The sequence below is a fragment of the Lactuca virosa genome, chromosome 1 (assembly GCF_052849685.1).
Source record: "Lactuca virosa cultivar CGN04683 chromosome 1, Lactuca_virosa_CGN04683_v6, whole genome shotgun sequence".
In the NCBI taxonomy this organism is placed as follows: Eukaryota; Viridiplantae; Streptophyta; class Magnoliopsida; order Asterales; family Asteraceae; genus Lactuca; species Lactuca virosa.
In genome coordinates this window covers 143,686,279-143,704,065 of record NC_136426.1, presented here as the reverse complement: position 1 = coordinate 143,704,065, position 17,787 = coordinate 143,686,279, and the positions used below count along the sequence as shown (strand labels likewise).

At 31.3% G+C, this 17,787-nt stretch overlaps 2 protein-coding genes across 4 annotated transcripts in view; both read left to right on the top strand.

Annotated features, from left to right (window-relative positions):
- Positions 1–6,404, top strand: part of LOC145159251 (dammarenediol II synthase-like) — a 70,311-nt gene extending 63,907 nt beyond the window's left edge. For 2 of the 3 annotated variants that reach the window (XM_079078201.1, XM_079078190.1), the window contains 13 exons: positions 2,212–2,406; positions 2,594–2,678; positions 2,834–3,000; positions 3,087–3,275; positions 3,371–3,604; positions 3,689–3,811; positions 3,887–3,985; positions 4,108–4,214; positions 4,404–4,547; positions 4,693–4,870; positions 5,050–5,130; positions 5,831–5,914; positions 6,139–6,404. In XM_079078201.1, the coding sequence (XP_078934327.1) occupies positions 2,212–2,406; positions 2,594–2,678; positions 2,834–3,000; positions 3,087–3,275; positions 3,371–3,604; positions 3,689–3,811; positions 3,887–3,985; positions 4,108–4,214; positions 4,404–4,547; positions 4,693–4,870; positions 5,050–5,130; positions 5,831–5,914; positions 6,139–6,243 (1,791 nt within the window). In that variant the 3' untranslated portion in view covers positions 6,244–6,404. The remainder of the gene's footprint in view (positions 1–2,211; positions 2,407–2,593; positions 2,679–2,833; positions 3,001–3,086; positions 3,276–3,370; positions 3,605–3,688; positions 3,812–3,886; positions 3,986–4,107; positions 4,215–4,403; positions 4,548–4,692; positions 4,871–5,049; positions 5,131–5,830; positions 5,915–6,138) is intronic. The other variant, XM_079078196.1, reaches the window with a different exon arrangement.
- A 4,837-nt stretch (positions 6,405–11,241) lies between these two features.
- The window catches only part of LOC145159243 (dammarenediol II synthase-like), an 18,025-nt gene continuing 11,479 nt past the window's right edge, over positions 11,242–17,787 (top strand). The window contains exons 1-2 of the mRNA XM_079078179.1: positions 11,242–11,353; positions 15,074–15,319. Of these exons, the coding sequence (XP_078934305.1) occupies positions 15,116–15,319 (204 nt within the window). The 5' untranslated portion in view covers positions 11,242–11,353; positions 15,074–15,115. The remainder of the gene's footprint in view (positions 11,354–15,073; positions 15,320–17,787) is intronic.

The window sequence follows — 17,787 nt, the reverse complement described above, 5'->3', positions numbered from 1 at the left end:
TATAGTAACTTTCCACATTTAACATCTTAATTCCAAGGCTAAGGAACTTATTATTAACCTCATAGTTCGAACAATAATTTCAAATATTGTACTTATCACAGGATCAAAATTTTAGGGATGTTATGATTCAAAATGTGTTCAAATCTATAACTTTAATCTCTATGGGCTAAGTTTAGATTCTAATCCCGTGTTATAAGGAAACAAGATATCTCAACATTAAGGATTTAGATGGACTTTAATCACATACCAACCTTTATTCAATTCATCATCAAGTTTTGTTTCTTTCGAAAACCCAGGTGTGATTACACCAAGCATGATTAACTCATGAATCATGCATTTTCCTAACTCTCAAGTGTCAAGAATTTTCATTATAAACTTGGCTATATACATTAGTCAAAGTGGAAACACTATCATAATATATTGAAATAGATGTAGTTGGGTTTTAAAATAATGAAATCTCATAAACTCAATTTCTTAATCATTTCTCCTCTTTACTGTTAACATGCAATTAGGTTTTACAATAATGAAATCTCATAAACTCAATTTTTTTTTAATTATTTCTCCACTTTACCGATAGCAACCAATGCAATCAGTTTAGACCATGATAGGATCTCGTAACATTTTTCATTACCATCATGGGTTAGGATCATAAAAATACGTGTAATAAACCAAAAAACTCATTCCTTAATAATTGACATCAATTTTTTGTTTGTATCATTTTGTTACAATAGCAATCTGAATTTTCAATTTTACTCAATTCTTACATAAATACCTGTTCATTCACACCATTCCCATTCTAATGCATTTTAAACTTTTCTAGAATCAGAAACACCTCGGTTTATTATATAAGACAATATAACATTATATATATATATATATATATATATATATATATATATATATATATATATATATATATATATATATATATATATATATATATATATAACTTCCCACATTTAACATCTTAATTTCAAGGCTTAGGTATTAGTACTATTCTCATTTTCTCATCAAGTTCAAACATTTACTTATCACCTAATTAATCAAAGTTTCATGGATGTTACAATCCAAAATGTGTTGTAATCCCTAAATTTGAGCATTCTACATCGAGTCCCGACTCTACTTTCATATTACAAGGGAATTAGGTGAATTGTCGTTTAAAATCTACGTACATGGACCTTAATCCTATTCCAATCATAGAATTGTGCACTAATTACATCGTCAAACATTTATTCAAATGATCTCTCAAGCACTGTTGTGTTTAAAAAAAAAAAAAAAAATTGAATATTGCATGATTAACTCATTAATCAAGCTACATCTAACACTCAACTAGCTAGACTTGCTACTATAAACTTGGCTATATGCCTCAAGCAAAGTGGCAGTAATATCATAATGGATAAAAGTGGATGTAATTGTTTTTTTAATCATAATGGAATCTCATAAATTAATTTTCTTAACCATTTATCATCTTTATTAGTAACAAACAATACAACAAACTTCGATTCTATTATGGAGTTTTTAATGCAAGTTTAATTCTTTGAAATGTAATAAATAACACCTCCCTCACCTAAGAATAGCCAAACGCTCGTAGAGGAATAATATTTTATGTTAGATATCTGACTTGCATCCGAACAATCTTTTAAAATAAAAGGATACCCAAAATAACTCAAACCATAAATGATTGTCCTTTGAGATAATTAAATACTCCTTAACTGCTTGTTAATGTTGAGTACTAAGATTACTCGTACACATACACAATCTCTACATGGCATAAATGAATATTGGGCCTAGTTCATTTCCTGACATACTTCATGAAAACAATAGACTTTAGAGTATTCTATTTGTAATACATAATCTCCCATATATGTGGTGGGTTCCATAGATTTTCAACCAATTCTAAATACACAAGTATCAAAAAAAATAAAATAAATAAATAAATAAAATAAAATTGAAAACGCTATCCTACTTTGGGGATACGTTAAGCTTTCTCATGACAAAGCTAAATAGAAAAACTCTTATATTGTGGATGAATTCTTCTATCTCTTGTATTAACATATTTTCGTTCTAAAACACATACACACATAAGGGTTGTTTTTCGTTTCAGATTCCGAAAATATGGTTCCTTCTATGCTTCCCCAAAAACGTTTATTTATTTTTCATTTTTAAGAAAATATATTATATTAAATAATTCAAGTTGCATCACCACTGTAGAATAAAGATGGGGGATGGGGGTTATATATCGAGGGCGAGAGTATGATGATTGGATCTGCATTGGTTTATGTAGCCTTACGTTTACTAGGAGAAGAAGAAAATGGCGGAGATGGTGCAATGGCCCGTGGTCGCGAGTGGATACTTGACCATGGAGGTGAAACCTCCATTCCCTCTTGGGGAAAGGTCTATCTTTCGGTAAATATCTATACTTTACCTTGTGCTCTAATTATAAATTGAATAGCCTATTCTTATAGGAAAAAGATGAATATTTAAGACCTTTCTAGAAAATTTGTACAAGTTGAATTATCTAAATCTTATTACCCAATTCTTCCCATGATTTTTTTTATATACTTTGTCTATTTTTATGGATTTACATATATAGGTGCTTGGCGTGTATGACTGGGAGGGCTGCAACCCATTGCCACCAGAATTCTGGCTCTTCCCATCATCATTTCCTTTTCATCCTGGTAATTAAATATATATTTTCAAAATTGTAACTAATATTTCCAATGTTCTTTTCATGATTTCATAACAATTAGAATCCACTACACAGAAAACAAAATGTTATATGTTTTTTTTTTTAAACTCGCTCACACTCTCTCTCTCCTTTTGACTTATGCAGCTGAGATGTGGTGTTATTGTCGGACAACCTACATGCCTATGTCATATTTATATGGGAAAAGAATCCAAGGACCCATCACACCTCTTGTTTTATCATTGAGAAAAGAAATCCACCCCATCCCTTTTGAGGATATTAATTGGAATAAGCAGCGGAACAATTGTTGTATGGTTAGTACCTTTCTTAAGACCTTGAAAATAAACTTAGCAACATGTTTTGGAAGTGAGGGAGTATATATACATGTTTCTATTTGCAGGAGGACTTGTACTATCCACATTCATTTCTTCAAGATGTTTTGTGGCATACCCTTCACTACATTAGCGAGCCTATCCTTAAATACTGGCCATTTTCCAAACTACGAGGGAGATCGCTTGATAGAGTTGTTGAATTAATGCGCTATGAATCAGAAGAGACTAGATACATAACCATAGGATGTGTTGAAAAAGTAAGCTACATGATGTAAAGAAACATAGAAAAATTACAATAGAATGAATTTGCAACGTAAAAAATATATCAGATGCTTTCTTATGTTTTGGGCAGAGTCTACAAATGATGTGTTGGTGGGCTGAGAATCCAAATGGTGATGAGCTCAAATATCACTTTGCCAGAGTTCCAGATTACTTATGGATTGCAGAAGATGGAATGACAATGGTGAGTTTTGGTAGTCAAGTGTGGGATTGTGCTTTTGCAACTCAAGCAATTATTGCAAGTAACATGATCGAAGAATACGATGATTGTCTCAAAAAGGCACACTTCTATTTAAGAGAATCGCAGGTTGTTTATTTAGCAATATGCATGCATGATTATTTTTTTCAATCTTTGATAGGTTTCCCCATTACACAACTACTCTACATGCAGATAAAAGAAAATCCTTCTGGAGATTTCACTCGAATGCATCGACATTTCACTAAAGGAGCATGGGCCTTCTCTGATCAAGATCATGGATGGACGGTCTCCGACTGTACAGCTGAATCACTAATGGTACATGCAATTTAAATTGGATCTTTCTCTATGTACAATATACACCTTGTAATTATCATTAATCTTATTATGTAGTGTCTACTCTTACTATCAAACATGCCCAAAGAAATTGCTGGAGAGAAAGATGACACTGCCCGACTATATGAGGCAGTGAATGTTCTTCTTTACCTGCAAGTACGATATATTTATCTTAGAAATGAATATATATTTTATCATTTGTGGATTTTAAAAAAAAAGTTGTAGGTTTTATTTAAATCAAAAACAATGAATTAACCCGTGGTTCCATTTTCATTTAGAGTCCTATTAGTGGAGGATTTGCTGTTTGGGAGCCGGCGATTCCAAAACCATTTCTACAGCTTCTTAATCCTTCAGAGTTGTTTGCAGATATAGTTGTTGAGAAAGAGTAAATCTCAAACACATTCATTATTCCATGTTATCAAAGTGATCTATAATTACAATCACTTAAGCCAAATCTAGGCCAAAACATATAAGTGAAACGAAAGTAATAACAAACAGAAAAAAGAATTGGTTAAGGATGTTAAAAGTTTTCATAAACACTAATGACTATTAATATGTATCTCTGGTGAATTAGGCATTTGGAACCCTCGGCTTGCATTATTGTAGCTCTGGTAGAGTTCCACCGTGTCCATCCAAGCCATAGAAAGGAAGAAATAGAAGTTTCAATATCGAATGGAATACATTATCTTGAGGAAACACAATTTCTTGATGGTTCATGGTAAGATATATATAGTACGAATTCCAATTTCTATGAGTACTTTAAGGTATGAAATAAATGATATGATATCTATGTATGACTGTATCCAACATAAAGAAGACGTTGGTGGATATTCTATAACTCCTCTTTTTTGTCTTGTTGATAGGTATGGTTATTGGGGACTATGCTTCATGTATGGAACATTCTTTGCCCTAAGGGCTTTAAGTGCTGCTGGAAAGACATATGACAATAACGAAGCAGTTTGTAAAGGTGTCAAATTCTTACTTTCGACACAGAATGAAGAGGGTGGTTGGGGAGAGAGCCGCTTATCTTGTCCTAGGGAGGTAAACATCATCTCTTTTCTCACAAATAATGTCAATTTGATTACCATGAGATCTAGTAATTAACAACTAAAGTGGTTCTAGTAAATATCTAATCACAAAAGGCAAAGTACGATATTAAAAAATAAAAATGTTCAAACTTTAAATCTCTCTCATTTATACTTGTTTTATTTTTCATTAAGGTGTATACGCCATTGGATGGAAACCGAACAAATTTGGTACAAACATCATGGGCTATGCTTGGTCTTATGTTCAGTGGACAGGTTAGTTTCCATGTTTTTCTTTAGGGGTGGTAGTTAAAGATATTTCTATTAGAATTGGTCAATTTGGGTTTTATGTTGATTATAATGAATCAAACCAATACGCGTTAAGGGTGGTTCAAACTACAATTACAGCCTTTTCTAAAAGACAGACCAACACATGTTGTGAGTTTGAAGCATTGTCAACTCCATTTTGAAATGTTTCATATAAAGTGATCATCACTATATCACCTTGAGGGTCTTTTACAACCAATAATAAATTTTTAAATCATATTTAATAGACCAAGTATTAATGGTATTCAAAATACGGATTGCAAACCTTTGGAAGGTCAAACCAATGTTTTAATTCAATTTGGAGAAAAAAGAACAAAGATTAAGAGGAATTTCCATTGATTAACTAGCTAGAATGATTACAGAAGTCAAAATATATAATCAAGTTAACTATCATGAAGACCACATCATAACTAATTTACCTAGCCTCTCTTAAGAGAAAATTAACAACTTTGTAACTAAAATCTAGCAATCGTTCTAATTGAAATAAAGCACGTGACAAAAGGTTGTTAGTCAAAACTAACAACCAACCAAGTATTTTGAAAAAAAAACCCAGAGTTTGGAGCCGTTAACTCAAGGCTCATTCATTTTATCACCTCTAAATTATTTATGGATCAAATTTAATTGATTTTCATTGTTTATAAACGACTAGGTGGAGCGAGATGTGATGCCTTTAGATAGAGCAGCAAAGTTGTTGATTAACGCTCAAATGGATAATGGAGAGTTTCCTCAACAGGTAATCCTTAAAAAAATTCGAAGCATAAAAAGTAATACTTATGTGAAGCCCATGGCAAATATAACACAAGACTTTCATTTCAAACAACTTTTCCAATGAGATTTATTTGTGGGCTTTATTTTCATTGTTGACTGAATAAATTATTTCTAAACATCGATGAAAGCTAGTTTATATATATGGAATGTTTTTTATAAATCTTTCTTGAACATTACCCATTTATGCAGGAAATTACTGGATGTTGGATGAAGAATTGCTTGCTGCATTATGCACAATACAGGAACATTTACCCACTTTGGGCACTTGGGGAGTATCGTAAACGTGTTTGGTAGCATAAAAAAGGTTATTTCAAGTGTGAGTTACCATGGCCGATGATGAACTCTAATCGTAAGGTGTGATATTCATGAAACCAAAATACGGGCCAAATCATTGAGAATACTTTATGTATCAAATCCCTGAAAGTGTTATTATATCATAAAAAAGGTTATTTCAAGTGTGAGTTACCATGGCCGATGATGAACTCTAATCCTAAGGTGTGATATTCATGAAACCAAAATACGGGCCAAATCATTAAGAATACTTTATGTATCAAATCCCTGAAAGTGTTATTATATCTACACGGTAAATGTGTAATCCATAATATTTTATGTATCAACTCCTTGAAAGCTTGTACGTTTGTGTGTGACATATATGTTAATTTTAAAAATCTATCTATTTCGCATCTCGATGTAGCATGAATACTTTGGTCGTGTAAACCATGTAAATTCTTTATGTTCTTATTTTTATTTAGGTCTTTATTATGTGTTTATCGCATCCTTAAACCGAACCGTTAGAACCCAGTGTTGGCGAATTGGTTGATCGACCATCACAGGTCAACCCAACGGTGTTTTGGAGTGTTGTCCAAGATACGTGATATATGGAAAGTTTCTTTATTCTACGTGTGTGTATATATATATATATATATATATATATATATATATATATATATATATATATATATATATATATATATATATATATATATATGACAGAATAGGAATTCTAATCAATTAAGTCTTCTTGATCTATATATGTATGCGTCCGGGTCTTGAATATATAGACAACAATTGTTAGAGTTTTTAGGTACCGAATTTCTCTAATACAATCAAAGCGTTAGTTTGGTTGAATATTGTTTTGTGTTTTTAATTGGTATTAGAGTGTATCCAAGGGATCTCGAAGTGGAGATGAAGTGTCTTCCAACAGGAGAAGAAACCAGGTGTGTGGTTCACTTTTGATTGTTCATGGCAAGAGGTGAAGCGAATCTGCCCGCGAAGGAGGCACACTCAATATTGTTTCAATTTCCGCAGTTGACGTCATTAAACAACACAATATGGCATATGTTTATGAATGTTTTACTCGGCATTTGACGGCGTGTAGGATGTGGTTGATCCAGGTTGAACAGGTTCAACAGATGCAATGAAAAACAACATTGTGACGGGATTGTTGTTTCAATCGATACCATAATATTTAATCTTGCAAATTGGGAATCTCACGACTACAAAGGAGATGTGGGATGCAATCAAATCTCGGAACATAGGTGCGGATCGAATGAAGGAAGCACGTTTGCAAACATTGACTTCGGAATTCGAAAGCTTGAAGATGAAAGATACGAACACGATTGATGAATTCTCTTCAAAACTATCTGACATTGCAACCGTTTCAGCGACACTTGGAGGAACAATCTCGCAATAGAAGTTGGTGAAGAAATTCCTTACGAGCCTTCCTAGTCGATTCATTTACATCGTAGCGGCACTCGTGCAAGTTTTGGATTTAAAAACCAATACTTTTGAAGATGTAATTGGACGATTGAAAGCTTACGAGGAACAGACTAAAGAAACCTATAAAGCATCCAATTCCAATGAAAAGCTACTTTATGCCAAAACCGAAAACTCAAATAGAAACCAAGACTCAATCCGCGTGGTAGAGGGAGTGGTGCTAACCGAGGGGGACGAGGTCGTAGACGTGTTTGTGGTAGGGGTAACACCCAAAAACATGATCAAAGGGCTTCATGGAAAAACCGGGATGATGAAAAGAAAAAAGGTAATAACAATGAGAAGTAAGACATGTCAAACATTAAATGTTACCGTTGCGATAAATATGGATACTTTGTGTCAAGATGCCCAGATTGATGGCACAACCATGAGCCAAACCTTAATGATTCTTAAGAAGGGGTGAATCACGAGGAAGGAACATTTTTTATGATGAAAGAAGTGACACTGTTTCTAAATTTCTAAATGAAGACAAATACGTTCGTCTCAAAGTCGAACAAAACCAAGACGAAGACGATGTTTGGTATCTAGACAATGGCGCAAGCAATTATATGACCGGAAAGTATTCTTACTATTCCGACTTGAATGAACGGATAACCGGAAAAGTTAGATTTGGAGATGGCTTGTGCGTACGGATAGAAGGGAAGTGGTCAATTTTGTTCGAAGGTAAAAATGGTGAACAAAAAATAATGAAAGATATTTATTATATTTCATCACTTTGAAGAAATGTGATAAGCCTCGGTCACACTACATTATCCGGATGTGATATCCGACTTTATGGTGATTTCTTGACCATGAAAGATCCGAATGAAGATTGCTCATGAAGGTTCCGCGGAGTGAAAATCGTCTTTATAAAACCCGACTTAACGTTGGAAAGTCCCACTGTTTGCAAACGTAAATTAAAGACGAGTCTTGGTTATGGCACACGCAACTTGGCCATATCAACTTTGGTACGGTGAATATGATGCACACGTTGACTATCAGACTACCGTTTTAAAACATCAAGATCAAGTATGTGGAGTTTGTGTGATAGGAAAACAAAATAAGCATACGTTCCCGAAAATACTAAGAACAGGGAACATCAAAAGGAAAAGCCGCTGGAACATTCGAAATTAACTGGCGCACCACTGGTAGGCCTGATCAGGAAAGCACAACAGTAAACCAGAATGGTCATCCCACCTTTCTGATGCACCAACCACACTTGAACGGACCTGCACTAGCGAGTCCAGAAGCAACCGCGACCAACGAAACACCGAACACAACCATATGCAGTGATTATCGATTCTGACATCAGTGACCTCGAGAACAACATCGATCCTACCCCGGTACGTCGTACCAATCGTTTCTCGATTTTGCTTATTCGTTTAAACAATTATGAGCTAAATATGTACGAATTATTGTTAACATTTAAAGAGGAGCCGAGGAATTTTAAAAAAGCCATTGTGAAACCCGAATGGCTTAAGGAGATGAAAAGTGAGATCGAGTCAATTGAAAAGAATAAAACTTGGAAGCTAGTGCCTCTACCCAATAATGTCAAACCCATCGGATTAAAGTGGTTATATAAAATCAAAATAAATGCGGACGGATCTATTTCAAGGTACAAAGCACGACTCGTAGCAAAAGGCTATGTGAACACGACATTGATTTTGATGAAGTCTTCGCACTGGTAGCTCGACTCGAGACAATACGTTTACTGATTGCTCTAGCGGCTGGGAAAGGATGAAAAATTTACCACTTAGATGTGAAGATGACCTTCTTACACGGTGAACTGAAAGAAGAAGTGTACGTAAGTCAACTCAAGGGTTTTGAAAAGGCGGGAGAAGGAGGAAAAGTTTAAAAGTTAGCAAAAGCCTTGTATGGCTTACATCAAGCACCAAGGTTGTGGAACATAAAACTTGATGGCGTCTTACGAGGAATGAGTTTTAAACGATGTTTGCAAGAAACGACAGTTTATGAAAAGGTTTCAAAAGGCGAATATATCATTGTGGTGGTGTACGTAGAAGACTTATTCGTAACGGGGACGTGTCATGAAATAACAAGCCAATTCAAAAACATGATGTCTTCAAAGAAAAAGGTTGTGTCACTATAAAGCAAGAGAGCTATGCTATGAGGATCTTGAAAGAGGCGGGCATGGAAGATTGTAATGCTACACATTGTCCAATTGAACTGAGACTAAAATTATTGAAAGCCAAGAATGAACCAGAGGTTGAAGCCACTTATTATTGGAGGTTAGTAAGATACTTGCGCTACCTCCTTCACACTCGTCCAGACTTATCTTAATCGGTCGGGGTAGTAAGTCGTTATATGCAAAGTCCGAGAGAATCTCATGCATGCACGATCAAGCAAATTCTTCGCTACCTTCACGGGACAATTTCGCTTGGAATTAGATACGAGAGATGTAACGAGTTGAAACTTTTGGGCTATAGCGACATTAGTCATAATGTAGACGCGGATGATAGTCGGAGTACTACTAGCATGGTCATATTTTATTTCTTGGCAAATCCCGTATCACGTAGTGTTCGCAGAAGCAAGATACCGTGGCTTTATCTTCATGTGAAGTCGAATTCATGACAGCTACTTTGGCAACATGTCAAGTAGTTTCGCTAAGGGAGTTGCTCGCAGAGTTAACCGGATTAGAGAAGCAAAAAAGTGTTGATTCGTATAGACAACAAGTCAGCAATCGCGTTGTCTAATAATCTAGTGCTTCACCGGTGGAGCAAACACATTCACACTCGCTTCCATTTCATTCGAGAGCGTGTGGAAAACGAGCAAGGTGAAGTCAAACATGTGGCGGGAAATGAATAAGTGGTGGATCCCCTTACGAAGGCCTTAGCGCGTGTAAGGTTCGGTGAAATGTGTGCGACTGGCCGTCTCAACCATTCAGGAGTGATTGTTGGTGAATTGGTTGTTTTGCCATGGGCTTTAAGTCGCGGGTCAACCCAACCGTGTTTTTGGAGTGTTGTCCAAGATATGTGATATATGGAAATTTTCCTTCTTCCGTCGTATATATATAATAGAATAGGAATTGTAATCCAATAAGTCTTCTTGATCTATAGATGTATGCGTGCGGGTCTTGAATATATAGACAGTCTGGGTCTTGAATATATAGACGACAATTGTTAGAGTTTGTAGGTACCGAATTTCTCTAATACAATAAAAGCGTTAGTTTAGTTGAATATTGTTTTGTGTTTTTACCCAAAATCGATTAACCTTTGAAACTAGAGCCCAAGCCACAACCGCTCCATGTGGTGCGGGATGGGTCCGGTGTCCATTTGCTCATTACTAATTGCATGAAACTTCAAGGATGCCTATAAATAGACCTAACAAACTTCACGAGTGCATCTATAAATAGCCCATCGCTTATAAACTATCGAATAATAGAAGGTGTCAGAAGAAAAAGATAATTAATACGTATGCGGTTTGTAGTTGGAGTGTCACTATCTTATTTCTATCTACATTTAACAACATCAAATTGGACATTTTGGGAAAAACTTGATACGTTTGCCTATAAATAGAACCAATTCCTATAAACTACTCACACCAAAAGTATTCTGTATTCATGAAAACCAGAAGCTAATAGAGGGGGAAGTTAAAGTCTTAAAGCTATCCTCGCCAAGAAAATATCACAAAAGAGGTATAATGATCATTCCACAATAAATATTTTATTTTGAGGTTTTCTGTGTTCAATTTTTACATGCACCTCGATTAAATATAACAAGTATCATGATGTTGATTAATATAATATGATGTTAGCAACCTATAATGATTTCACAACAACACTTCAGCATGAGCAATAACACGTAAGTATGCCTTAAATGAATAAATGTCTTTCATTTATTATTTCTTAATATTTTCTTTTCTGTAATACAAAAATCTGGTAATTTAGAATGATTTTTTTTCTTACTAAAACCCAAACTAGATCCAAAATTTCTGATTTTGACTTCGAAAATACCAAAAACCATAAACCATCGTTTTTTCAGGTTTTGTTTTTCTTTTTCAGTTTTTTTTTTCTTGGATTAATTTCTTCATTAAAGCTGTTGCGAAAAATCCTTTTTTTTTCTTTGGCTTGGTCCATTATTTTTTTTCTGGTTTCTATATATAAAAAACCAAACTTAATCTAATGACCGTTTTTTCTTAAAATCAAAATCCAACCGTTGGTTATTCAAAATGATTTGGTTTTCCAGTTTCAAATTTTCAGTTTTTTCTCGATTTTTTGTGCGGTTTTGGTTTTATTGTATACTGGAACCAAAATCCAATCGATGGTTTTTCAAAATGATTTGGTTTTTTAGTTTCAAACTTTTAGCTTTTTCCTTATTCTTTTGTACGGTTTTAGTTTTATGGTATACTTGTATACCACTAACTTCATATTTCCTTCAACACGATAATTCCCATGTTTTGAAATTATATAGAAAATGATGTTTTTTATTTAAAGGATAAAACAAAGCACGTTTGCTAGATGTATGTTCAAATTTCCATAGACAATATTTAAAAAAAGAACAAGTGTCCAGTGATTTTGATATGAAAGTATGATATAATAGTTTTGTCAATATATTAATGATATATACCGAAGTTTAAGCAGGATGATAAGAGTCTATTAATGATGCATATGGTTGCAAGAAACTACTACCATAATACTCTCATATAAGACTTTGAACTATAATGTTCTTAGGGTCACAAACATCAATAATACATTCATATTATAATCCTTAAGCTTATACATCATGAATATCTTTGCAAAACTACTATATTGCTCTTTCGTATTAAAATCATTGGAAATTTGTTATTTTGTCATTACTTTTTGGGGAAAATAAACATGAGTTGGTATTGTCTTCTATTTTGTTTTAGGAAATTATTTGTTTGTGTTAAATTTAGCAACATATTTTAGTGAAGAAACTAATGAAAAATAAAAGAAAATGCAAAAAAAAAAAAAAAAAAAAACAACAAAAACAAAAACAAAGGAAAAAAAACAAAAACAAAAACAAAGAAACCGGAGAATTTCCAAAAACTTAAGACAATTTTTGTTTGTTTGTTTGTTTTTTTTTATTTTTTTTATTTTTTTTATTTTTTTTATTTTTGTTTTTTTTGTATTTTATTTTTGTTTTTGTTTTTTTCTTCTATTTCAATCAGAAACTGAACCATTCTAGCCTAGTCTAAGCTTACATTGATATAGGACATACACGTAACACGCTTTGGAATTTAGTTCTATTATATGATAGTTTGAAGGGACAACGTACATTCGCAAAAGATATGGTGTCTTTCTGAATTTAGTAAAATCTATGAAATTAGAATTTGGCTCCATGTTGACAATGAAAAGTAAGTTTAACAAATAATAATCCATATGAAATATTATTTAATTGAATTAGTAACGTGTTCCTTGTTTATTATATGCACTAACGTTTGACTAATGTCAAGATATATAAGACACTGATGTTCTAAGAGAAAATCATATAGTTCTACAAGAAATCTCAACATTGATGGGTCCATTTTAACTGATGCTTTTAAGAACCACTATTTTAATTTTTAGATGTTTGCAATACTTATCATTTTTATGTTTATAATAATTATAAGTGAAAGAGCAGCTTCACCTTTCAGCTGACGTGCATAAAACGGGGCGGGCCGGGTATTTGGTGTGTAGAGGAGCATTAACTAAAATATTATTCAAAGTTAATTTACTCATTGGTGTAATGGAAAAAACGTTAAAATTTACACTTTGTATGTTTAGAATATTACTATTATTCCACGATTTATCTTTTATATGATGGATCTGGATGGATTTGACATAAAACGCACTATTTGTTTTTTACACAAAATACAAAACAATTGAGCAAATAAAACCATAACTAGAATTCCAGTTGATCCAACCAAAATAATCCATTTTCGTGGCTATAAATATAGCTGTAAGAAATGGGTGCGGTATGCCACGGTAGATGTGGCACACACCGCCCTGATCCATGGCAAAAGCCAATTAAATTTCTCCGTCAAAGTTCATCGAAAATTCAAATCGCTGACATCGATATCTAAGGCTGGAGGGAGTGGTGCCACAGGAACCGCACTCCCTCCTTTGACACATAGGAGCCACATCATCTTTACCACACAAAGTGTGAAATCATATTAGAGAAAGAGAGAGGTGAGAGAAAGAAGAAGAGAGAGAAAGACACATAAATATAGAGAGAGAACAAAGAGGGTGCGGCCATTTCTAACCGCAGTGCGGCCAAGACCGCACGAAACCGCACCCTGGGGGCGGTGTTTGTGGTTGACGTGGCACACCCGCGGTTTGGAACCGCGCTCCACACCCATCAGCCTAAAAGTAAATACTCCTGCCAAAATTCAAGTAATGCCCATCTAAATATACCCAAAAAAATTCAGCAAACATTGAAATTGTGATAACTTTTTAAATAAAAGAAACAGCAATTCAGTAATAAAATATGTTTAAAAAGATAGTAGCTAAAAAATTAAAAAGGTTGTAACTTCAGTTGGTATGTCATACGTGACATTGAGCTTTTTATATCAGAATCCTAGTTTTCATTAATTTATATAATATATTGAATGAATGAATGCTACATATTTTAAAAGAACGTTGTTTTTAAAGATAAATCATTTATTTGTCATTCATATTTTTATTCAACATTTTATTAATTGGACATCATATATATATATATATATATATATATATATATATATATATATATATATATATATATATATATATATATATATATATATATATATATATATATATATATATAGGGAAAGGTTATTTGAAAAACAAAAAAACCCTAAAAATTATAAAAATGCATAAAAAAAATACCAAGACATCACAAAACTTTTTTTTGAATTTTTTTTATCAAAAAATCGCAGCATTTTTTACAATTTCGCTGAAAAAAAAATAAAAAATCAATTTTTTTTTTTTGTAAAAAAAAAAAAATTTTCAAAATTTTTTTCAGCGATTTTGACCTAAAAGTTGCGATTTTTTGATAAAAAAAATTCAAAAAAAGTTTTGTGATCTCTAAGTATTTTTTTTATGCATTTTAATGATTTTTAGGGTTTTTTGTTTTCCAAGAACCTAAACCTATATATATATATATATATATATATATATATATATATATATATATATATATATATATATATATATATATATATATATATGTGTGTGTGTGTTTGTGTATGTGTGTGCACCGGTAACCCTAGGGTGAATAGCAGAAAAAATGCATTGATGTCTATGATCAATAATATACCTTTTTAATTCGTCTTTGTTACTTATTCTCTCCATATCTTCATTATTGTGTGTTTATTTGTGTTTATCGATATGATCATAATATGGTTTTCCTTACACATGTTTTTGTAAACTTAGATTATTAACCCCACTAGAAGGGGTAACCAAAAGAAGAGGAGGATGTGGGAGTTAAAGATAGCAGAAGGGGATGGACCCTATTTGTTTAGTACTAACAACTTTGTTGGTAGACAATTCTGGGAATTTAATCCTGATGCTGACACAACAAAAGAGAAAGAAGAGATTGAAAAGATTCGACAAAACTTCAAAGATAATCGAAAAAATGGAGGACAACATGCTTGTGGCGATCTCCTGATGCGGATGCAGGTAAATAAGCACCATAATTTTCAACAAAAATGTGTTCATTTATATTTAGTATATCATATATGGAACATAATAACTATAAAAGCATGCACAATGCATAACCCAATTGAAGAGTTGAATGAGGTGAGATGTTTAACTAACATTCAATGAATTAAGCTCGGATCATTTTTGGATGCCATTTTGATGTTCAATAAATAGTTCAATGGACAGTGAACCATATAAAAAATTAATGCATTATCAATGACTAATACACTATGTGTTTTTATGAAAATATTATTATTATTTTTACGTTCTTTAAATTCAATCATAAACATTCTTTCTTATGATTACATTATGCCGCTTTGTTTCCATTGTACTATGGTTAATACTTCACGTGAATTTAATATGATATATTAATAAGAATATGTTTTAAATTCTTACAACTACGTTCGGGTCTTTGATTATCCTTTTTTGGGACAATATTATTCTATGCTTTTATATATATATATATATATATATATATATATATATATATATATATATATATATATATATATATATATATATATTATAAAGTAAATATTTTTTCTTTCACCATATTCATTTGAAATCTCATGCATTTTTTCTTTCATCACATTCATTTGAAACTTCCATGACTTTTCAATTTCTTTCTAATAATGATTATAAGTTGGTTAATAAGATTAAATAAATATCAAACCTAAAGTGTAATCATATATAGACTAAATTTCAATATTAAAAGAATATATTTACTTCTACTTATAAAGTTATTTTTTTTTAACTTTTTACATATTATACTTAATTTATTAGTTTTAATATATTGTTGGATGTAAACCATTATCATTTTTAAACTACAACTTTTGAACAATTTGTATAAAATATTTAAATTATAAACTTAAATATAACATTATAGGACCAACTTAAATATAAATTTTAGCTTAACTTAAACAACCCAAATAATATTTTGTAAATAGCTAAAAGTGATAAATTGTAGTGTTTTTGTAATAATGATTATAATTTAGTTAATAAGGTTAAATAAATATCAAACATAAAGTGTAATCATAAATAAACTAAATTTCAATATTAAAATAATATTTTTACTTCTACTTATAAAGTTATGTCTTTAACTTTTAACATATTATACTTAATTTATTAGATTTAATATGTTGTTGTATGTAAACCATTATCAGTTTGAAGCTAAATGCAAAAAATAAATTATAATATCAATTTAACTAAAATATTTTCTAAAAATATTTGTATAATCGTTAAAAGTTTTCAAATAAGTAGCTTAAAATAACTTACAATAAAAATAGTTAAAAATAACTCTATATCAATGATTATATTGTTACATTTAAAATTAAAAAACAATGTCTGATGTTTTAAATAATTATAATGATAGAAATTAAAACGTTAAGAAAATATATTTTAAAAAATTAATTAACAATAAAAAACTATAAATAACATTAAGTCATATATTATATTTAATTTTATTCATGAGTAACTCGTGGATAGAAGTCATTCAAATGATTGAGATTATAATGTTATAATAGATATATATGTTATCATATAATTCAAAATAATCAATATATTATATCAATTTAGTATACGAATTATTATATCAAATTTAACAACGTTATTGTTATATTTAAAAAACATATATTTGTAAAATTTCAACTATATAGGTGTTTCTGCGCAATATATATATATATATATATATATATATATATATATATATATATATATATATATATAGGTTCAATTGTAGATAGACATCTATTGTGCGGACGTGTGGACAGTGCTATTCTAGTGTAATTCTGTAAAAATGGCTAAGAATACATGTTGCTTGGTAATGTAAATACATTCAACCATACAAAACTATTGCCATTATTAGACATTTTCACTAACTAAATTGTCTATAAGGGTATTATAAACTTTTTTTATTATAATTCTCATTCTATTATATTCTTGTCAGTATGTATTATTGATAATCGTATTATGTAAGAATGAAAATGAGAGAATAACAATATGTGAGAACCAAAATGAATAAGAATTAGTGGAAATGCATGATAATGACGATAGTTGTGTCAGGTTAAACGTATTCACATTACCAAACAACCTATTCTCTTAATCACTCTCATAGAATAGCATTGTCCACAAATAACCGCACAATAGATGTCTATCTATATTATAACCTAACCATATATATATATATATATATATATATATATATATATATATATATATATATATATATATATATATATATATATATAACAAAACATTAGATTATGTATAGAGAGAGTAATAGGAGAAAACTATTTTCGATTTTCTTATAGGAAGTCGAGTTCAACTTCATAATTTTTTTTCACATCAGGGGTCTCTTAAGAATATTTTTAGAGCGAAAAAAATACAAGATTCTTTTTACCTTTTTTAATTTGATCAAATCAAAAAATAATTTTACAATTATTGAGTCA